This window comes from Pantherophis guttatus, chromosome 4, assembly GCF_059756535.1.
Source record: "Pantherophis guttatus breed Tessera chromosome 4, ASM5975653v1, whole genome shotgun sequence".
NCBI classification, from domain to species: Eukaryota; Metazoa; Chordata; class Lepidosauria; order Squamata; family Colubridae; genus Pantherophis; species Pantherophis guttatus.
The window spans coordinates 1,535,061-1,557,683 of record NC_142066.1 but is presented as its reverse complement, the minus strand read 5'-3'; the positions used below and the strand labels follow the sequence as shown (position 1 = coordinate 1,557,683).

Sequence of the window (22,623 nt, the reverse complement as noted above, 5' to 3'; positions counted from 1 at the left end):
TTTTGAGGGGGGGAGGCTTTCTCAGGTTTGACCACTCTTTTAAGATGGGTGGACTTCAACTCCCAGAATTCCCCAGCCAGCTATTCTGGGAGTTGAAGTCCACCCATCTTAAAAGAGGCCCCAGTTGAGAAATAGGGTCTTAAGAGCCCATGTGCTAGACTTTTTTTTAATTTACACAATGGAAAATTTAATTCTGTTTTTTTTTTTAATGGACCAAAAAAAAGCAGAAATCGCTTCATAACTCTTAATGACTAGATTTCAAGGCAGCTTTGGAGAGGCTCCAACTCCAGGACTGAGGAGAAAATAAAACCTAAAAATGCCTTGTTCATATTTGGGGGTGGGGGGAAAAGAAACCACTTCACAACAACCCTGCAGTGTTGCCCGCCGTCCTTAAATATCCAGCTCCGTATCAAAAAAAAAATAAACCCAGCCTCCCTTTTCCATAGTTGGTTCTTTCCCCGGCTCCCTCTACGAAGGAAGCGGGAAAACACAAAATTGGGTCATGCTTTGACATGATTTTTCATATTTTAAATCGGGGTTTTTTTTTGTGTTTTTTTTTTTTTTGTCTGTGCATTTCAACTTTTGTGTGAGGGAAAGAAAGCGGGAACTCTCCGCGCATGCGCTTCCGCTTCTGGGTTTGTTTAAATGTATGTCTTTACGGCGCATGCGCGTCTGAGCCTCGCCGCTGACTGGCCGGCTCCCCTATCCTCACGCTTTCAAATTCCTCGATGGGCTCCTTTTCTTTTTTTTTTTAATTTTAATAAAGCGGAGGGAGCGCATGCGCGGCGCTCTCCGGGCCCCGCCTCCTCCTCCTCCCTCGCCTTCTAATTGGACGCGCATGGCCTTTCCTCCCACCCTCCTTCTCCGGCGCCCCGGAAGCAGTCGCTGGGCGCTCGGTCCGCTCGCTCCGGAAGTGATCCCTGTGGAAAAGCGGAGGCGAGCGTCGGCGGGGGAGGGGGGGCAGCGCTTCCCCCTCAGCCGGGAGAGCGGAGCCGAACGAGCGAGCGGACGAGGGAGGGAAGGAGGAGGCGGCGGCGGGGGAAGCCGGGATGGCGGGGCCCGCGGGCACGGGCTGACCGGAGGGCCCTGCCGTCCTCCTCCTCCTCCTCTTCCTCCTCTTCCGTCCCCCGCTGGAAACTGGCGGAGCTGGGCCGGGCCGGGGGCGCGGCGGGCCCCGCCGGCGGGATGATGCGCTCGCAGTGCCTGCTCGGCCTCCGGGCCTTCCTGGCCTTCGCCGCCAAGCTCTGGAGCTTCCTGCTCTACCTCCTGCGACGGCAGGCCCGCACCGTGAGTAGAGGGGCCGGCGAGGGCGCCTCTGAGGACGTGCAGAGTGCAGGGAGGGGAGGGAAGGGAGGGGCTCTGCGGGGGGGGGAGGGAGGAGAGGTGGGGGTGGGGCCACCTGGAGGGCTTCTCTGTGAGCTTTTATATCATAATCATAAGTTTTATTATATATATATGTATGTGTATATATATATATATATATATATGTATGTGTATATATATATATATATATATATATATATATATATATATATATATATACATACATACATACATACATATATATATATAATATATTACATGAAAAGAGGCAGCAAGTCCTCCTTCCTCTCCCCCCCACCTTTTATTTGAGGGGTCCTGCGTTGTTTTCTTGGGAGGCGTCTCATGACCCAACTAGGTTACATTATCAGGTATTAAGAGGAGGAGGAGGAAGGACTGTGGGGTCCTGGGTGGTCTGTGAGCTGGGTGGTTTTCTTGCAGACGTCTCATGACCCGACTAGGGAACATCATCAGTACTAGCCCTGAGTCTTCGGAGAGGGGCGGCATATCAATTGAATTGATTATAAATTGAATTAATTAGAAGGGAGGAGGGTTTGTGAGAAAGACAGAGTGCGGGAGGGGAGGAAGAGGAGGACTGGGGGGTCCTTGGTGGTCTCTGGGTGTGGTAGTTTTCCAGATGTCTCATGACCCAGCTAGGGAACCTCATCACTGCTGGAAGGAAGGGGCGGAGGAAGAAGAGGAGGACCGTGGGGTCCTGGGTGGTGTCTGAGCTTGGCTGTTTTCTTGCAGACGTTTCATAACCCAACTAGGGAACATCATCAGTGCTAGAAGGGAGGAGGGTTTGTGAGGAGGAGGAGGACTGTGGGGTCCTTGGTGGTCTCTGGGCTTGGTAGTTTTCCTGGCAGACGTCTCATGACCCAACTAGGAAACCTCATCAGGGCTGGAAGGGAGGGGGAGAGAGAGGAGGAGGAAGGGGAAGAAGCTTGGGCTCCTTGGTGCTCTCTGAGCATGGTGGTGGTGGGTTTTTTTTTATTTTTTGCAAACATTTCATGATCCAATTAGGGAGCATCTAGAAGGGAAAGAGGGGTTTGCATAGAAGGAGGAAGGGCGAGGAGGAAGAGGAGGGTTAGGGGTTCCTGGGTGCTCTCTGGGCTTGGTAGTTTTTCCTGGCAGACGTCTCATGACCCAACTAGAGAACATTATCAGATATTAGAAGAAGAAGAGGAGGAGAACTGTGGGGTAGTTGGTGGTCTCTGACTTGGTTATTTTCTTGCAGATGTTTCATAACCCAACTAGTGAACATTATCAGTGCTGGAAGGGAGGAGGAAGAGGAGGGCTATGGGGTCGATGCTCTTTGAGCTTGGTTGTTTTCTTGCAGACGTTTCATGACCCAACTAAGGAACATCATCACTGCTAGAATGGTTTCCTCTTTGTTTATATCGAAGTTGGTTTGTCCTGTCAATGTTAGAAGTGGTTTTGGTGCTTTCTTAATTAGGCTGTTTTTCCTATTTGACTTGTTTCCTTGAATCGGTAGTTCTTTGATCACATGCTTGGTAGTTGCTCTGATAACTAATTCTGGGTTTCATCTCTGCTTATCAGGGTGCTGATTACTGCTGAGCGCCTCCTAATTGAGGGGTAGGGTAGTACCTAATTCAGGAATTCCCACCAACACTGACAGGGAGCATATAAACAGCACACCTCCTTCCTTAGTGAGCACTGATGGCATTCCCTAGTTGGCTCATGAAACGTCTGCAAGAAAAGCCGGCAAGCTCCCCACAGTTCAACCCCAAACATTTTCTTCTATTGCAACCCCATGTTATATACACATCCTACCTCAATTTTGGATGCTTCTATTGACCTTCGGATATCAGATAAACTTGCAAGGGGTTCAGTTTGGATTCAGGCAGCAGACATAGGCCCTTAATAACAGGCAGGGTGTGGGGTAGATTCAAGGCAGAGGGAAATAAGAGATCCCATCCCTGAACCTCTGCCGTCCGATAAACTAAACCTGTCTTCTGAACGACAACAACATGCGTTCATGATACCCTGTTTCCCCCCAAAATAAGATCATCTCTGTTAATAAGCCCAATCAGCTTATTTTGAGCGCATGGCAATAAGGCCAAGCGCTTATTTCAGGGTTCAAAAAAAATATAAGACAGGGTCTTATTTTCGGGGAAACACGGTACTTCCTACAAAGAATGGGCGTTGTGAGTTACGTAGGAGTGAAACCATCGTGCGATGGGCTGGCTGATCTGATAAATCATGGTCTATGATCCCCTTTAAGGAATTCAGCGGCGGAAAGTGTAACCTGGTTTGTAAAGCGACGTCCCCCAAAAAAACCCAGACGTAGCCATAAACGGGTTGTTTTGATTTCTGTAGATGCTGCAGCCTTAGTTTTAAGATACTATAGGTCCGTGATGGCGAACATATGGCACGTGTAGCCATATCAATGGGCACGCCAGCTCAGCTCTGGCGTGCATGCATGTGTTGGCCAGCTGATTTTCAGGCCTTCTGGTCCCACCAGAAGTAGGGAAACAAGATATTTCCTGCCTCCGGAGGGCCTGTGGGGGAAGGCCTGTTTTTCTTTCTCACCTGTCTCCAGATTCTCTCTCTGCATCTGGGGAGGGCGAAAACAGCCTTCCCCACCCCTTCGGAGGCCTGAAACAGCCCATTTCCCAACTTCCAATTGGACAGGAAGTGACATTTTCTGCTGTCCCCATCCTCCAGAGACTCCTAGAGAGGCAGGGCACATAGAGTTATGGGTGTGGGCACACGCGCGCGCGATCCTCCCCCACCCACCCCCTCCTGGCACGCGATGGCAAAAAGGTTAGCCATCCCTGCTATAGGTAGTATCTCCTAAGAGCTGCTTTCTCCCAGCATGGCTGAGGCTGAGGGGGAAGGGACGGCAAATCATCTGGATGTGGTTAAAATTCAGTCCTCCCCCCCCCCAATGGAGAATTCAGCAGAGGACAAGAGCGTCTCTAGCAGGCCAGATTGGTGACACCCTCCGTTTGCAAGGACAGGTAGTCCTCGATTTAGGACCACAACAGAGCCCAAAGCGTTTCTCTTGCTAAGGCGAGGCAGTTCAGTGAATTTTGACCTATTTTACAACTTTTCCTGCCACGGTTGTTGAGTTGAATTCCCAGCAGTTAAGTTAGCAACACACGGTTGTTAAGTGAATCCGGCTTCAAAATAGTCCCTTTTTCCAGTGCCGTTGTAACTTTGAACGGTCGCTAAACGAACGGTTATAAGTCGGGGACTAACTACAACATTTCTCCATTCTTCCTCGGAGAGTTGAAACTAGCTGGGCTCGAGTTTTACGTCTCTTGGTTGCAACTGGAAAGTAAAAAAGGGAACTTTTAAAGCCGGTGACAGAGAAAGAAAGGAAGAGCACGGAGCTGTGTTAAGACAATGCGGGTAGTCCTTGACTTGCGACCGCAAAGGAGCCCGGCCTTTCTGTGGCTAAGCAGGACAGTTAAGGGAGTTTTGCCCCGTTTTACGACTTTTTGTGCCACAGTTCTTAAGTGAATCACGACAGCTGTTCAGTGAGTCACCCGGTTGTTTTAAGTGAATTTGGCTTCCCCATTGACGTCGCTTGTCAGAAGGTCACAAAAAGGGATCACATGGCCCCCTTCCCCCCGCAGGACACTGCAGTGCAACCGTCGTAAATAGCCAAGCGCCCGAATTTTGATCACCCGACTGCGGAGATGCTGCCATGGTCCGAAGTGTGAAAAACGGACCAGTCACTTTTTCCACGGCCGTTGTAACTTTAAACGGTCACTAAATGAACTGTCATAAGTCGAGGACTACCTGTATATGAATCTTGCCTGTTAAGCTCGATATTTGTTGTGAACTGCGTGCCATCAATCCATGTCTGTTCTCTATTTTTGTTGTGGCCCATAGCTGGGCAGAACAATTTTGTGGTATTCCTTAAGTCACAAGTTTGTCTGATTTTCTCTCTGTCTCTCTCTCTCTCTCTGTGTGTGTTTGTGTCTCTCTCTGTCTCTCTCGTTCTCTGTCTCTCTCGCTCCTCTCGTTCTCTCTCTGTTTCTCTCTCATTCTCTGTCTCTCGTTCTGTGTGTGTGTTTGTGTCTCTGTCTCTCTCTCGTTCTCTGTCTCTGTCTACTCTCATTCTCTCTCTCTGTTTCTCTCTGTGTCTCTGTGTCTCTCGTTCTCTGTCTCTCTCTGTCTCTCTCCTCTCGTTCTCTCTCTGTTTCTCTCTCATTCTCTCTCTCTGTGTGTGTGTTTGTGTCTCTGTCTCCTCTCGTTCTCTGTCTGTCTCTTCGTTCTCTCTGTTTCTCTCTCATTCTGTGTCTCTCGTTCTGTGTGTGTGTTTGTGTCTGTCTCTCTCTCATTCTCTGTCTCTCTGTCTACTCTCATTCTCTCTGTTTCTCTCTCATTCTCTCTGTCTCTCTCTCTCTCTGTGTTTGTGTCTCTGTCTCTCTCGTTCTCTGTCTCTCTGTCTCTCTCCTCTCGTTCTCTCTGTTTCTCATTCTCTCTCTGTGTGTTTGTCTCTCTCTCTCCTCTCGTTCTCTGTCTGTTTCTCTCTCTCATTCTCTCTCTCTGTCTCTCTCTCTCTCTCTCTGTTTGTGTCTCTGTCTCTCTCTCTCCTCTCTCGTTCTCTGTCTCTCTGTCTCTCTGTCTGTCTCCTCTCGTTCTCTCTCTGTTTCTCATTCTCTGTCTCTCTCTCGTTCTGTGTGTGTGTGTCTCTCTCTCTCTCCTCTCGTTCTCTCTTTCTCTCTCTGTTTCTCTCTCTCATTCTCTCTGTCTCCCTTTGTCTCTCTCTCATTCTGTGTGTGTGTGTCTCTCTCTCTCTCTCTCTCTCCTCTCGTTCTCTCTGTTTCTCTCTCTGTTTCTCTCTCTCATTCTCTCTGTCTCCCTTTGTCTCTCTCTCATTCTGTGTGTGTGTCTCTGTCTCTGTCTCTCTCGTTCTGTATGTGTCTCTCTCTCTGTCTCTTGTTCTGTGTGTGTGTCTCTCTCTCTGTTTCTCTCCCTCTCTCTGTCTGTCCTTAAAAAGCAATCAATCATTAATCAATTATGTTGGATAATGAATGTGCTTTCTGGCTTCTGTCCTCCCAAACTTTTGGAGATGGGTTTTCCCATTTCCTGGCTTACAGGATCTCAAATTAGAGGAGACAAATTGGAACCCAAATTAGAAAGGGAGGAAGAAAAAAAAAATAAACCTCAGAGGTTTTGAAGACGAGACCGCCGTGTGTCTGAAATGGCATAGGGCTTCCTGCCTGAGCAGGGGGTTGGACTAGAAGACCTCCAAGGTCCCTTCTTCCAACTCTGGTTTTTTCTGCCAAGGCCAGCTGGGACTCAGCCCCTATGCCATGTTCCCCCCCCCTTTTTTCCCCCCCTTATCTTTTCAGTGCTTCCGTGTTTTAATGTCACTTTTTAATGTCACTCCTTCTGTCACCCTGTTTGGGTAGCTGTTCAGATGTAATTTGGGAGCCATTGGGCCGGGAGGGACCTTTGGGGGTCATCTAGTCCAACCCCCTTGCTCGAGCTATACCACTCCAGAAAAATGGTGGTCCAATCTCTTCTTCAAAGCCTCCAGTGTTGGAACAGCCACAACTTCTGGTGGCAAGGAGTTCCACTGATTAATCGCTCTCACCATTAGGAAATTTCTCCTTAGCTTTAGGTTGCTTCTCTCCTTGACTAGTTTCCACCTGTTGCTTCTCTTGTCCTGCCCTCAGGTGCTTTGGAGAACAGGTGGATCCCCCCCCCTCTTCTTCTCTGTGGCAGCCCCTCAAATATTAGGACACTGCTGTCCTTTCGCCCCTAGTCCTTCTCTTTGTTAGACTAGCAGAGCTGAAAAGAGACCTTAGAGGTCTTCTAGTCCAACCCCTTGCTCAAGCAGGAGTCCCTAGACTATTCCACACCGCCTCTTTTCCAAAACCTCCAGGGATGAAGCACCCACAACTCCTGGAGACAAGAATGCAGAGAAGAGCAACAAGAATGTTTAGGGGGTGAAGGATAAAACACACGAAGAACGGTTGCAGGAATTGGGTTCGTCTGCTTTGATGAAAAGGAGGACTGGGGGGTGACATGATAGCAGTCTTCCAATATCTCAGGGGCTGCCCCAAAGAAGAGGGAGTCAAGCTATTCTCCAAAGCGCCCAACAAGAAGCAACGGGTGGAAACTAATCAAGGAGAGAAGCAACCTGGAATTCAGGAGGAATTTCCCAACATTGAGAACAATTTCATTTTCATTTTCATTTTATTTAATTCCCGAAGGACTCAGGCGGTGAACAGGCACAGAATGAAACACATAGAATACAAAAATTAAGAGCAGAAGTAAAATGGAATTAAATCAATTTAGCCCAAGACAAATTTAAAACCCCAGGTTAAGAACAAATTAAAATTTACATTAAAAAAAGAACAATCAATCAGTGGAACTCCTTGCCACCAGAAGTTGTGGCTGCTTCATCAGTGGAAGTTTTCAAGCAGAGATTGGACAGCCTGGAATGCTGTAGGGTCTCATGAATTAAGGCGAATAGACGTATCCCAGGATAACGTGGCAGGCCGAGTCGATCACCAAGACCGGAAGTTTTGACTTCCGAGCTTTCGGATTCGTGCTGGAGCCCATCTTCGGGGAGCTTCCCTCTAGCAGAGTTTGTGCGCTGTTCTGTGTGTGGCACCATAGAGTATATAGGGTTGTCCTGCTCGAACATATCTGTGTGTGTGTATGGGGGGTGTGTGTATGTGTCTCCTGCTCAAATAAGGGGTTAGACTAGATGACTTCCAAGACCCCTTCCAACTCTGTTATTCCGTGATAATCCAGATGAGCAGCCTCACTGGAGGTTTTCGTCTCACTCTGCTCCCAGCGGGCATCGTTGGAGCAATCCTAACAAACAATTAACCCGTGGAACGGCTTGCCACCAGAAGCTGTGGGTGCTTCCCCGCATGGAGGTTTTTACAGGGCTGGACTAGAAGACCTCCAAAGTCCCTCCCAGCTCTGTTCTATTCTACATTTAACCTGCTTAATGGAACATTTGTCCCTTTGCACACGCATGTGTAAAGGAAGTAAGACGCCTAAACCATGGTTCCATTTTCTCTGGAATCCTACTTCCTCCTTTCTCAAACCCCAAAGTGGTCAAAGCTGCTATTTATGTGCCCTGGCGAAAAAGTGGCCACAACAAAACCTCTCCGCCACACCCACGGCCTGTCGCTTGGAGGGGAGCTTCGACTGCCACGCTCCGCCTGAGCTCTTCTTCCCTCGCGCCTGGTGCGCCTAGGGTCTTTCTCTGAAGGGGTGGGGTGGGGGGGCTTCGGGGTCTCGGGGTCGGCCGTGGAGCCGAGACACAAAGACCACAAAAATCCCCCCCCGGAGATACGGAGGATCCCGGATCTTCGCACCTTCCGTCGCGTGCTTAAAACGTTTTTATTTCATCAAGCTGGCCTGGCCTAAATCATCTCCTTTTTTAAAATTTAAATTTTAATCTGTTTAATTATGGGGTATTTTAAAACTCAGCCTAAATTATTTAATTCGTTTTAATCTGTTTTAAATGTTGTATCTCTTGTGTTTTATATTCTGGCTGTTCCCCGCCCTGAGTCCTTCGGGAGAAGGGGCGGTATAGAAATTTAATAAAATAAAATAAAATAAATAAATAAAAATAAAAGCCACGGAGAATTGTGAATTGTTCTCCAACCGTGGGCACTTTTAAGACTTGGTGGACTTCGACTCCCAGAATCCCCTCCAGCCGCGCAGAATTCAGCACCGTTAGGACCCTGGAGAAATGTGGCTAAACTCCCTTTATTTGATGGGATTATTTTCTTCGTTAGTAGATAGTGGGAATGCGGCTGATGTAATATACCTTGACATTGGCAAAGTGGGGAAAAAAAAGCGGGGTCCTTAACAGCGCCCCGCGGTCGCCTTCACAAGCGTGGCTAGGACGGTGATCAAAGAGGGCAAAACTCATGCCTTGCTTAACGGAGGTTTTGGCCGAGTTGTGGTCGTACGTCGAGAATAACAGTTGGAAGGGATATCAGAGATCAGCTAGTCCAACCCCCCAACTCAAAAGAGGAGACTGTATAATCCAGACAAGTGGCTGTCCAGTCTCTTTTTTAAAATCCTCCAGGGATGGAGGTCCCACAATTTCTGGAGACAACAGAATAACGGAGTCGGAAGGGACCCTAGAGGTCATGTAGTCCAACCCCCAGCTCAACATTTCAGGCAGGCAGGGAGACGGCCAACCAACCAACCAACCGCTTCTTAAAAACGTCCAGTTTTATTTTCTTCTGGTTTGACTTCTATTTGTTTTCTCCTCTAATTTGAGTTCAAGTATGGGGAGTGGGGGGGAATGTAAATAGGATAGGAAGGTCCCCCCCCCCTCTCCATTCATTGGCATCCTCTACTCCTACGTGGGTTATTCCACAGGGCAAGGGTCTCCATGGTGGTATCCCCCACATCCCACCACCCTCTGGAAAGGGCCGGTTGGGGGGCATCGCCCTCCTTCCTCCACTCCCAAAAACTCCTGGTCCTTCTTTCTCCCCCTGCCTCTTTCTTTCTTTCTTTCTTTCTTTCTTTCTTTCTTTCTTTCTTTCTTTCTTTCTTTCTTTCTTTCTTTCTTTCTTTTTCTTCCTCCTTTCCTTTCCTCTTTCTTTCTTTCTTTCTTTCTTTCTTTCTTTCTTTCTTTCTTTCCGTTTCTTCCTTCCTTTCCTTTCTTTCTTTCTTTCTTTCTTTCTTTCTTTCTTTCTTTCTTTCCTTTTCTTTCTTCCTTTCCTTTCCTTTCCTTTCCTTTCCTTCCTTCCTTCCTTCCTTCCTTCCTTCCTTTCCCTCCCTTCCTTCCTTCCTTCCTCTTTCTTTCTTTCTTTCTTTCTTTCTTTCTTTCTTTCCTTTTCTTCCTTCCTTTCCTTCCTTCCTTTCTTTCTTTCTTTCTTTCTTTCTTTCTTTCCTTTTCTTTCTTCCTTTCCTTTCCTTTCCTTTCCTTTCCTTTCCTTTCTTCCTTCCTTCCTTCCTTCCTTCCTTTCCCTCCCTTCCTTCCTTCCTTCCTCTTTCTTTCTTTCTTTCTTTCTTTCTTTCTTTCTTTCTTTCTTTCTTTCTTTCTTTCTTTCTTTCTTTCTTTCTTTCTTTCTTTCTTTCTCAAGTACAGGCACCTTTTTGTCAAGTCAGGGAGCCTCATCCACCCCCCGAACGGGAAGGACTGGAACCCCCCCCCAATCCTCTCTTCCCCTTGGCCTTCTCCGCTCTTCCCCTTCTGCTGGGCTGGGAGAGCTGGAGACCCTGGCCGGCTTCCCAACCCGCAGGAAGCTAATTTTGGAAGAAGAGCTGGTGGGGTGGGAGGGGGCCAGCCGGAGGCACCGGGGTCTGGAGGGCCCTGAAGCGAGTGGACGGGGGGGGGGGGCGGAGGAGGCTGTTGGCACACACAAACACGTGTGTGTGTGTGTGTGTGTGTGTGTGTGTGTGTGTGTGTGTGTGTGACAGAAGCAGAGGGGAGAGAGCTGGGTGGGTGCCCGTCCTGGTGCCCTTGGGAAGGGAGGAGCTGAGCCTTTGGCCAACGAGCAGCTGGTGGGGAGAGGCAAAAATAGACTTGGCAGAGCTTCTAAATGTTAAGGTGCCCCCTTGGCCTTCGGGCCCTGTTGCTGCCACCCGTGATGGATGGCCTGCCAAGGTGGCATGAGGTCCTTGTGGGTGGATCCTTCCGTCCTCCCTCCCTCCCTTCTCCTTCCTTCCTTCCTTCCTTCCTTCTCTTCCTCATCTTTCTCCTTCCCACCCTTCTCTCTTTCTTCCTTCCTTCCCCTTCTCTCTTTCCTTCTTTCCTTCCCTTCTCTCCCTTTTTCCTTCCTTCCTTCCTCTCTCCCTCCCTCCCTCCCTTCCTTCTCATTTCCCTCCCTCCCTCCCTTCCTTTCCACCCTTCTCTCCTTCCTTCCTTTCTCCCTCCCTTCTCATTTCCCTCCCTCCCTATCCTTCCTTCCTTCCTTCCTTCTCCTTCTGTCTTTCCTTCCTTCCTTCCTCTCTCTCCCTTTTTCCTTCCTTCCTTCCTTCCTTCCTTCCTTCCTGTCTCTTTCCTTCCTTCCCCTTCTCTTTTTCCTTCCTTCCTTCCTTCCTTCCTTCCTTCCTTCCTTCCTTCCTCTCTTCTCATTTCCTTCCCTCCCTCTCTCCCTCCTTCCCACCCTTCCTTCCCATACTTCTCTTTCCCCTCTTCCTTCCACCGTGTGACCCAACCGTGGCCCTCCCCCTTGCCCCTTACAGGTAACTCTACCTGTCTCTTCCTCTCCTGCGTGTGTCAGTAAAGCAAGGAAGCCTCCGTGGCCATTCCGGAAACCACCACGTGGGAGTCCCGGCCTCGTGGCCCTTTAACCGCAATCCTTGCAAATCAGGGTTTGCCCGATCCTGGCCCACCTTCCTCCGTGGAGCCGGCCGCCCTGCGCCTGGGGGGGGTGGGGGTCCCCTCGGCCTCTCAGCCGCTCGGATGCCAAGCCTCCTTCACAGTCGCAGCCCTGCTGATGTGGTGGTTGTCGTGTCTTCTTCCGGCAGGTGATCCAGTATCAGACGGTGCGGTACGATATCCTCCCTCTTTCCCGGGTTTCGCGAGAACGGCTGAGTAAGTATGTTCTGCCCCCTCGGGGGTCCACTGGGGGGGGGCTGGAAGGGGCTTTGGGGGTTTTCTTGTGGGATCCTGGGCCTTTCCTCCCTTTCCTCCTATTATGATTTATTGATACGGCTGCCCAATCACCCCCAGGTGGGCAGCTTCCAAACTTTTTTTTTTTTTTTTTAAACACCCCATGCAGGCAATTCATTTAGTGTCCGTTCTAAGTTACAACGGCACTGAAAACTAGGAACTTACGACCGTTTTTCATACCTACTTGCAACCTTTGCAGCTTCCCCCCCGCCCTCCCCCCAGTAATGTGATCAAAATTGAGGCGCTTGCCAACCGACTCGTATTTACGACGACCGCAGCAGCCACATAAGTCACATGGTCAAAGTTTCAGACGCTTGGCAATTGTCTCCTATTTACGGCGGTCGCAGTGATCTGGGGTGGGTGGGGCCACGTCATCCCCTTTTGCGACCTTCCGACGAGCCAAGTCGATGGGGGAAAGCCAGATTTGCTTAAGAGCTACGTAACTCGCTTAACGACGGCAGGGATTTCCTTCACGACCGAAAGGTCGTTCAATGGGGCGATACTCCCTTAGCAACTGTCACGCTTAGTGGCGGAACCTTTGAGCTCGATTGCGGCCGTATGTCGAGGACTACCTGTAGTCTTGGGGGCGAGGGGGACGGGTGTCCTTTCTCCCTGAAAGGGTCTCTTCCCCCAAACAGAGGAGTAGGGAAGACACTGCAGGCAGTCCTCGACTTACGACAGTTCATTTAGTGACAGTTCAAAGTTACAACGGCACTGCAAAATGTGACTTTTTCACACTTAGCGGCCACTGCAGCCGCCCCGTGGTTAAGTGAGTTACATTCGGATGCTTGGCAACCGACTCCTATTTTATGACGGTCACGCGATCCCCTTTTGCGACCGTCTGACGAGCACAGTCCACAGGGTGGGTGGGGGGAAGCCAGATTCACTTCACGGCGGTGTGGCTAACTTCACAGCCGCGGCGATTCCCTTAACGGCCCTGGCGAGAACGGTCGTAAAACGGGGCAACAGTCGCTTAACAAACGTCCTGCTTTAGCCACCGAAATTACGGTTGTAAGTCGAGGACCCCCTGCGCTAAAAAAGCCATTAAGAAAAAGACCCCCGCCCCCCCCTTTTTTCCCTCCCTCTCTCCGGCAGATCAGGTGAAGAGGAAGATTCTTGTCCTGGACCTGGACGAGACCCTCATCCACTCCCATCACGACGGGGTCCTCAGGCCCACCGTGAGGCCAGGAACCCCCCCTGACTTCATCCTGAAGGTGAGCCTCTTCTGGAAGGGGGGGGCAGAGACGACGGGGCCGCCGGGGTCACGAGAGCTAGGTCTCTCTGGGGGAAAAGCGTGGAGGGGGCCCCGACAGGCTCCCGACCTGGAGACCTGCCTGTCACCTGGACTGACCAGCCAAAGGCCTCCCTTGGACAATGCTGGAGTCCGGCTGCTCCATCCACTTTTGAGGAGGGGTTTGGGATGCGGGGGGCAGGGGGTGGGCACTGAATCGGGGAGGGCCCAGGAATTTGCCCTGACTTTAAAAAATGCCTCCAGTTCTGAGGAGTCTGTCTAATCATCTGTCTATAAATCATCTGTCTATCAACTATCAGTTGTCTGATCATCTATCATCTATATCGATTTCTATATCTATCGGTCTATCTATCATGTATATCTATATATACCTAATACTTATCTATCTATTATCTGCCTGCCTGCCTGCCTACCCATCACCAACCATCCATGATCTATATATCTCTATTGACTGCTTCATCATCTGTCAAATATGTCTATGTATATCTATCCTATCATCTATGTATCTATCAATCATCTATCTATCTATCATCTATCTATCATCTAGCTATCTAGCTATCTATCCTATCATCTATGTATCTATCTATCATCTATCTATCTATCTATCCTATCATCTATGTATCTATCAATCATCTATCTATCTATCATCTAGCTATCTATCATCTATCTATCTATCTATCTATCTATCTATCTATCATCTAGCTATCTATCATCTATCTATCTATCTATCTATCTATCTATCTATCTATCTATCTATCTATCATCTAGCTATCTATCATCTATCTATCTATCTATCTATCTATCTATCATCTAGCTATCTATCATCTATCTATCTATCTATCTATCTATCTATCTATCTATCTATCTATCATCTAGCTATCTAGCTATCTATCATCTATCTATCTATCTATCTATCTATCTATCTATCTATCTATCATCTAGCTATCTATCATCTATCTATCTATCTATCTATCTATCTATCTATCTATCTATCATCTAGCTATCTATCATCTATCTATCTATCTATCTATCTATCTATCTATCTATCTATCATCTATCTATCTATCTATCTATCCATCTATCTATCTATCTATCATCTAGCTATCTATCATCCATCTATCTATCTATCTATCTATCTATCTATCTATCTATCTATCTATCATCTATCTATCTATCTATCTATCTATCTATCTATCTATCTATCATCTAGCTATCTATCCTATCATCTATGTATCAATCATCCATCTATCTATCTATCTCTATCATCTATCATCTATCTATCAATCATCTATCTTATCTATCATCTAGCTATCTATCCTATCATCTATGTATTAATCATCTATCTATCATCTATGTATCTATCAATCATCTAGCTATCTAGCTATATGTCTGTCATCTATATCATTTATGTATCTAGCTATCTAGCTATCTTATCTATCATTTATGTATCTATCAATCATCTATCTAGCTGAATGTCATCTATCATTTATGTATCTCACTTATCTATCCATCTATCACTTATGTATCTATCATCTATGTATCTATCAATCATCTAGCTATCTAGCTATATGTCTGTCATCTGTATCATTTATGTATCTAGCTATCTCACTTATCTATTATTTATGTATCTATCTATCTTATCAATCATCTAGCTATCTAGCTGTGTCTGTCATTATCATTTATCTATCATCTAGCTATCACTTATGTATCTATCATTTATGTATCTTATATATCTCTCCTTCCTATCTATCTATCTATCTATCTATCTATCTATCTATCTATCTATCTATCTATCTATCTATCTCACTTATGTATCTATTATATGTATCTATCTATCTATCTATCTATCATCTAGTTATTTAGCTACTGTATTTTTCGGAGTATAAGACGCACCTTTCCCCTCCCAAAAAAAGAGGGTGAAAATCTGGGTGTGTCTTATACTCCGAATGTAGCCCCGCCCAGCCTCACAAAGGGAGATTTCAGAGGCTGAAAGAAGCTTCAGAAAAGAAGCCCCCAAACAGAGCTTCCGAGGCTTTTTTTCTGAAGCTCTGTTTCAGAGGCTTTCAGAGGCAGAAAAAAAAGGCAAGGCACAGAGCTCACAACCAAGGAACCTGTTGCTAAAATTCACCACTGGGAACAGCTGATTGGGGGTATTCCGGGAGGCTGATCTACCCACCAGTCAGCTTTTTTTCTTATTTTCCTCCCCAAAAACGAAGGTGCGTCTTATACTCTGAAAAATACGGTATATGTCTGTCATCTCTATCCATCTACTGTATCTATCATCCATCATCTATCTTTCTATATGTCTATCATGTACCTATCATCTATCATTTATCTTTCAATACGTCTTATCTATCATCTATCCATATTCATCCTCTCTCTCTCTATCCACCCACCCACCCATCCGTGAATTGCCCAGGGACTCTAGGAGTTGTACGATAAAATATTAAAAGCATCAAAGGAGTCTTACTAAATTTAAAAGAGGGAAGGAATGCGAAAAATGGATTAAAAAGGCAGAAGGCATCTGGGGGAAGTCTTCCACAGGGTGGGGGGCAGTGGCAGGGAGGGCTCTCTTCCTGCACCCCACCCCACCTGCAAGCTGGAATTCTTTGGTTGACGGGGCCACAAGAGCCCTGAGGATGCTCGAGGTGGACTCAGCCTTCCGTCCTTCCGAGGTCGGTAAAACGAGGACCCAGATTGTTTGGGGGCCAGAGGCTGACTCTAAACCAGGGGTCTTCCAACTTTGGCAACTTTTAAGACTTGTGGACTTCAACTCCCAGAGTTCCCCATTCAATCATGCCTGTTATTTTTTCCCCCATCCTACTCTAGGGAGTAGAGAGATTGCAGAGAAAGGGATTACAAAAGAGGCATAGAGTTGAAGTCTAGTGAAGCTGGCTGAGGAATTCTGGGAGTTGAAGTCCACAAGTCTTGAAAGTGGCCTTTGCTCTAAACCACTTAGAGAGGGGCTGTGAAGCACCGTGCCTACCAGGTGGGACGGGCGGATGTCATGGGGGCCCTCAGTAGTTTGGTTCTGGGAAATGGGTATAATCGGTTGCACGATTTCCTGATTTTTTTCTTTTTTCTTTTTGGTCAGTGTTGGTTGTCCGTGCACTTTGTGGCTCTTCGGCCGTTCCTTTTTTTTTTTTTTTTAATGACCCTTCTAATGACCGTTCCTTTCCTTTCAGGTCGTCATAGATAAGCATCCGGTCCGTTTTTTTGTACATAAGAGGCCGCACGTGGATTTTTTTCTAGAAGTGGTAAGCACGCAGTGTTTGTGCATGTCTGTGTGTGTGTGTGTGTGTCTCCAAACGTGGCCCCTTTAAGACTTGAAGAATTCTGGGAGTTGAAGTCCCCCCATTTTAAAGTTACCCTCCCCTGGCCTTGGGAGCCTCTGGGAATGAATCTCTGTAAGAAAAGCCTTCTCACCTTTTTGCCTCTTCCTCCTCCTCCTCCTCTTCCCCCTTCCTCCTCTTCCTCGCCCCTCCTCCTCATCTTCCCCTCTTCCTCCTCCCCCTCCTCTTCTTCCCCTTCCTCCTCTTCCCCCTTCCTCCCCACTCCTCTTCTTCCTCCCTTTTCTCCCCCTCCTCTTCCTCCTCCTCTTCCTCCCCTTTTTCTTCCCTCTCCTCCTCCCCTCCTTCCTCCCCCCTCCTCTTCTTCCTCCTTTTTCTCCCCCTCCTCTTCCTCTTCCTCCTCTTTTTCTTCCCTCTCATCCTCCCCTCCTTCCTCCCCCTCCTCTTCTTCCTCCCTTTTCTCCTCCTCCTCCTCTTTTTCTTCCCCCTCCTCTTCCCCCTCCTCCTCCCCTCCTTCCTCCCCCCTCTTCTTCCTCCTTTTTCTTTTCCTCTTCTTCCCCCTCTTCTTCCCCTCTTCCTCCGCCCTCCCCTTCTTCCTCCTTTTTCTCCCCCTCCTCTTCCTCCTCCTCTTTTTCTTCCCTCCCCTCCTTCCCCCCTTCCTCTTCTTCCTCCTTTTTCTTTTCCTCTTCTTCCCCCTCTTCTTCCCCTCTTCCTCCGCCCTCCTCTTCTTCCTCCTTTTTCTCCCCCTCCTCTTCCTCCTCCTCTTTTTCTTCCCTCTCCTCCTCCCCTCCTTCCCCCCCTTCCTCTTCTTCCTCCTTTTTCTCCCCCTCCTCCTCTTTCTCCCCCCTCCCCCTCCCTCCCTCCCTCCCTCCCTCCCACAGGTGAGCCAGTGGTACGAGCTCGTGGTCTTCACAGCCAGCATGGAAATCTATGGCTCGGCTGTAGCCGACAAGCTAGATAATAACAGGAGCATCCTCAGGCGGAGATACTACAGGCAGGTGAGTGGCCACCTGGAGCCCAAAGGCGCTCTCCCCCACTCCCTCCCGGGCTCCTGAGCTGCCCTCCTTCCCGCTCGGCGTGCGCCCCGTGGCCTTTGGAGGGGCCTGACGTGCTCCTCCCTCTCTCTCTTTTTCTTCCCCAGCACTGCACTTTGGAGCTGGGCAGTTACATCAAAGACCTTTCGGTGGTCCACAATGACTTGTCCAGCATTGTCATCTTGGACAACTCCCCAGGAGCTTACAGGAGCCATCCAGGCAAGACCCTTGGAGGGGTTTTTTAAAAAAATGTTTTTAAATTCAGTTTTGTGGGGTCTCCGGTGTTCTCTGAGCTGGGCGGTTTCTTTGCAAACATTTCACGACCTAACTAGAGAACATCATCAGGGAGTGGGACTTGCAGAGTGGAGGGAGAAGAGAAGGGGTGAGGAGGAGGAGGAAGATTGTGGGGGTCCTTGGTGCTCTCTGAGCTGGGTAGTTTCCTTAACTGTTGGGGAGAGGAGGAAGAAGAGAAGGGGAGGAGGATTGTAGGGTCCTTCGTGTCCTCAAAACTGGGTGGTTTTCTTGCAGACATTTCATGGCCCATCTAGGGAACATCATCAGGGTGAGGAGGAGGACCGAGGGACTCCTTGGTGCTCTCTGAGCCGGGTGGTTTCCTTGCAAACATTTGGGGAGAGGAGGAACACGAGGGGAGGACGACTACGGGGTCCTTGGCGCTCTCAAATCTTGGTTCTTTTCTTGCCGACGTTTCACGATCCAACTAGGGAACATCATCAGTGTTGGAAGGGAGTGGGGTTTGCGGAGGGGACGGAGCGGATTTGCACTTTTGCTGCAAGGGAAAACCTGATCTGCAAGTCATTTCCTCTTGCACCCGTTACGAGAAGCATCTCGAGTTCGACACGGCCCCTCATGGCCTTCGTTGAAATGGGGCGGCATGAAACTTGCAAGATTGGGCAAAACGAGAAGCTGGATGAAAGCAGAAGCTTTCCGGCTTCCCAAGCAGAGGCGTGGCCAAAGGAAAGTCCTCCTCCCCCTGGATTTAAACTACAGTAGTGGCCAAAATTGGGGAAACCTTTTGGGGGAAAGTGTATTTTCTTAAAACTAGCTCATAACACTACTTTTTTTTTTTTGGAGTAGTTAGTATCATAAAATTATATATCAACAAAAAGATAATTTAATCAAGAATGTCCTGCAATAACTTTTATGTAGGATTTGCTATTTAGAATAGCAGTTACAGTATAAAGGAGAAAAGTGAAACGTGTAGAAAAAAACGAGATATACAAAAATGATCCCCATGTCAGTTAATCCTTAGTTGGGTAACCTTTAGCATGAATGACGGCCTTACAACGTCTTCCCATGGAGTGAACCAAGTTTTTTAGTTTCTGCAGCTGTTCTAATGTGAAACCAAGATTGAATGATGGCTTCTATTAACTGGGTTTTATTGCTGGGTCGCTTCTGACTAACCAGTTTCTTTAGTTGGCTCCATCGATTTTCAATTGGGTTAAGGTCTGGGCTTTTCCCAGGCCATTCCAGCAGTGGAATAGGATTATCTTGAAACTCCCCCCAAAAAAGTGGTGTTATTAGCCATCCAACCTCAAAAATACATTTTCCCCAAAGGTTTCCACAATTTTGGCCACGACTGTAGGTTAGACCTAGGAAAGAGATCTGGGAAATGGAGAAGATTTTCAGAACAGCAAAGAAATTCTCCTCCTCCTCCTCCTCCTCCTCCTCCTCCTCCTCCTCCTCCTCCTCCCTCTCCTCCTCCTCCTTATTTAGACCCTGAGGGCTTTTGAGCTTGGAGGGAAGACTGAGGGGGAAAATGACTGAGGTTTAAGAGACGTAGAGCAGTTTGGTATAGTAGTTAAGGCATCGGGTTAGAAATCGGGGAATTCTAGTCCTGTTTTAGACATGAAAGCCAGCTGGGTGACTTTTTTGGGCTGATCACTAGGAGACGGAGAGTTCTAGTTCACCTTATCCTTGAAAACTGGGTGACTTTGGACCTGGCACTTTCTCAACCTGGGCAACCTCACTGGGTTGTTATTATGTGTGGGGATGGGAAACAGGTTGGGTAACTGGGCAAAATCACTAGGCAATGGTGAGTTCTAGTTCCGCTTCATGAAAACTGACTAGGTGACTTTGGACCACTCACTTTCTCAACCTAGATTACCTCACTGGGTTGTTGCTAGGTGGAAGCTGTGCCAGCGATCAAGAAGATGGTGAAGTCTAGTCCTGTTTTAGACATGAAAGCCAGCTGGGTGGCTTTGGGCCAATCACCAGGAGACAGAGAGTTCTAGTTCTTGCCTGTGAAAACTGACTGGGTGACTTTGGACCGGTGCATTTTCTCAATCCCTCGCTGGGTTGTTGTTTTATGTGAGGGGGAGCCGGCTGGTTGAAATTTGGGGCAGTCCCCTGGAGACGGTGAGTTCTAGTCTCGCTTTAAGGATGGAAAGCCAGCTAGGTGCCTTTGGGCCAGTCTCTTTCTCAGCTGAACCAAACCCAGAGGGTAATTATTGTGGGGAAAATAAGAGGAAGAAAGAGTGTTAGATAGGTTTCCCACTCTCTGGGTTGTTCATAAAATTAATAATAAAAGCAGATGTAAATCTTCTTTCCACTTTGCATGAAGTCAAGATATATTACGTCTACTTCATTCCCACCTTCTATTAAGGAAGTTAATGGGCGTTGAAGTCCCCAAGTCTTAAAGTGGCCACGTCTGCAGGCCCTTCTGCTGGAGCTTTGGTGGGAGGGGGCTGCTGCCCCCTTTTTCTATGCTCCGGACCCATCCACATGGCCTCTGGAGACCCCAGAACTTGGGTCGGTCTGGTGGACTTTCTTTCTCTGGCCGTCCCCGGACATCTCTGCTTCGTTGGGTGAACGAGGCGCCTGCTTTTCTCTCCGGCAGATAACGCCATCCCCATCAAGTCGTGGTTCAGCGACCCCAGTGACACAGCTCTCCTCAACCTCCTCCCCATGCTCGATGCCTTGAGGTAAATGCCCTGGCGACTGGGGGGTGGGGGGGTGTCTCAGCCTTGGGGGGGAGGGGCTTCGTACAGATATAGAGGGTGTGGTCTACGCCCCAAGTCGTATCTTGGTAGCGGGTCCTGGGGTTGGCTTGCAAGTGTTTGGTCTGGTGGTTAAGACCTGGCTAGACACCAGGAGATAGAGAGTTCTAGTCCCACCTTATCCATGAATGCCAGCTGGGTGACTTGGGCCAATAACTGGGAGACAGTGAGTTCTAGTCCCACCTTGCCAGCTGGGTGACTTTGGGCCAATCACCGGGAGACAGGGAGTTCTAGGACCACCTTATCCATGAAAGCTGGTTGGGTGATTTTGGGTCAATCATCAGGAGACTGGGAGTTCTAGTCCCACCTTATCCATGAAAGCCAGCTGGGTAACTTTGGGCCAATCACCAGGAGACAGGGAGTTCTAGTCCATCCATGAATGCCAGCTGGGTGGCTTTGGGCCAATCACCGGGAGACGGAGTTCTAGTCCCACCTTATCCATGAAAGCCAGTTGGGTGACTTTGGGCCAATCACTAGGAGACTGGAAGTTCTAGTCCTGACCTACACATGAATGCCAGCTGGGTGACTTTGGGCCAATCACCGGGAGGCAGTGAGTTCTAGTTCCGCTTTATCCACGCGACATGGAGGCCGGTGCGTTGGATATGTCCACCACCTTGAATTTATTTGCAAAATAATGAAGATGGGAAATGAGAGATCTCAGTGGGGCGGGCGGCCTGAAGCGACCCTGATTTGCCCTCCTTCCGTCCAGGTTCACAGCGGACGTCCGGTCGGTGCTCAGCCGCAACCTGCATCAACATCGCCTTTGGTGACGGCGGCTCCTCCTTTCTTCAGGGTTCGGCCACAACCTCTGCCTTATCCCGCCATCGTGACCCGCCCCTCTCGCCACAGGCGCTGCGGCCGACAAAACGCCTTCAGACTCAGCCGGCAGGGGGACGTGGCCCGCGGAGGGGGACGACTCCCGTTTTGGCCTCACCCCACGGCCGTCGGCCGCCCTCTCGCGCCTCCCGTCCCTCCGTGGACTGGCAGTGACTCAGCCGGGCAGAGGCGGGGAGAGGGCCGCATGGCGTGGCACGACACTGGCGGTCCCGGGATGCACAAGAAAGGGGGGGAAAACTGTGCCAGCCGCCGAGAGCAACGCTTTGGACAGACATTTTTCGGGGAAGGAGGCTGTGTTCCTCAGCGGGGAGACCCTGTGGTTTTCGTTTCTTCCCGTTCTCGGATCAATCCTCGGATAAAGTGTGGGGAGGGGGCCGCTTCATCAGAGTGACTGGCAAAGTCCGGCTTTTTTTTCCGAGGGTCCTTCCGCCCTCCCCCCCCCACCCCTCCCCGCCCTCCCCTCTTTGGCGGAAGCGGGTTGGCCCTTCCGCCCGGATCGGTGTGACGGACGGCCTCCCCTCTCCCTCGTGCCAGGATGGCTTGGTTTTAATTTTATTTCTCGGACTTCTGGGACGGGCAGGGGTCTCGAAGGAGGAGATGCGATTCAGGCTTGAACTGAGGTGGAAAAAGAGAAAAAAAAAAAAGAAAGAAAGAAAACACCGAAACTGTCTCGTGGCCGTTCTTCTTGCCCGGGAGGGAGTTGACGGAACGTGGGCAGGGCAAGGCTGGCCGGCGGCGGTTTCCCTTGACAGGTGGTCCTCAGCTGAACGACAGTTCACTTAGTGACCGAAGGTCAATGAAAAAAAAAAAAAAGAGGCATAAAAGACCATGTTTCACCCTTCCGGCATTCCCCGCAGTCACGTGATCTTGGCTAACTGGCACATACTTGTGACGGTTGGCGTGTCGCTGGGATCGTGGTGATCCCCTTTTTTAATTTAATTTTAATTTTGATTTATATGCCGCCCTTCTCCGGAGACTCAGGGCGGCTTACAGTGCGTTAAGCAATAGCCTTCATCCTTTTGTATATTTATACAAAGTCAGCTTATTGCCCCCACAAACTGGGTCCTCATTTTACCTACCTTAGAAAGGATGGAAGGCTGAGTCAACCTTGAGCCTGGCGAGATTCGAACCTGCAGTTTTTTGCGACCGGGTTCGCTTAACAACCGCGCGACTGACTTATAACATGGGGGAAGCGATTCGTTTCACAACTTTGGCAAGGACGGTCGTAAAACGGGGGTGCCAAATCGACACCTGTCCTCGCTTAGCGACAGAAATGTCGGGCTCT

At 48.9% G+C, this 22,623-nt stretch overlaps 1 protein-coding gene across 1 annotated transcript; it reads left to right on the top strand.

Moving 5' to 3' along the window:
* Positions 1-891: 891 nt before the first annotated feature.
* Positions 892-22,003, top strand: CTDNEP1 (CTD nuclear envelope phosphatase 1). The gene is made up of 8 exons (XM_087891609.1): positions 892-1,287; positions 11,764-11,830; positions 13,004-13,122; positions 16,346-16,417; positions 17,332-17,448; positions 17,592-17,703; positions 20,342-20,426; positions 21,211-22,003. The coding sequence occupies exons 1-8, from the start codon at positions 1,186-1,188 to the stop codon at positions 21,269-21,271; spliced, it is 735 nt and encodes a 244-aa protein (XP_087747735.1). The 5' UTR covers positions 892-1,185; the 3' UTR covers positions 21,272-22,003.
* Positions 22,004-22,623: the final 620 nt, after the last annotated feature.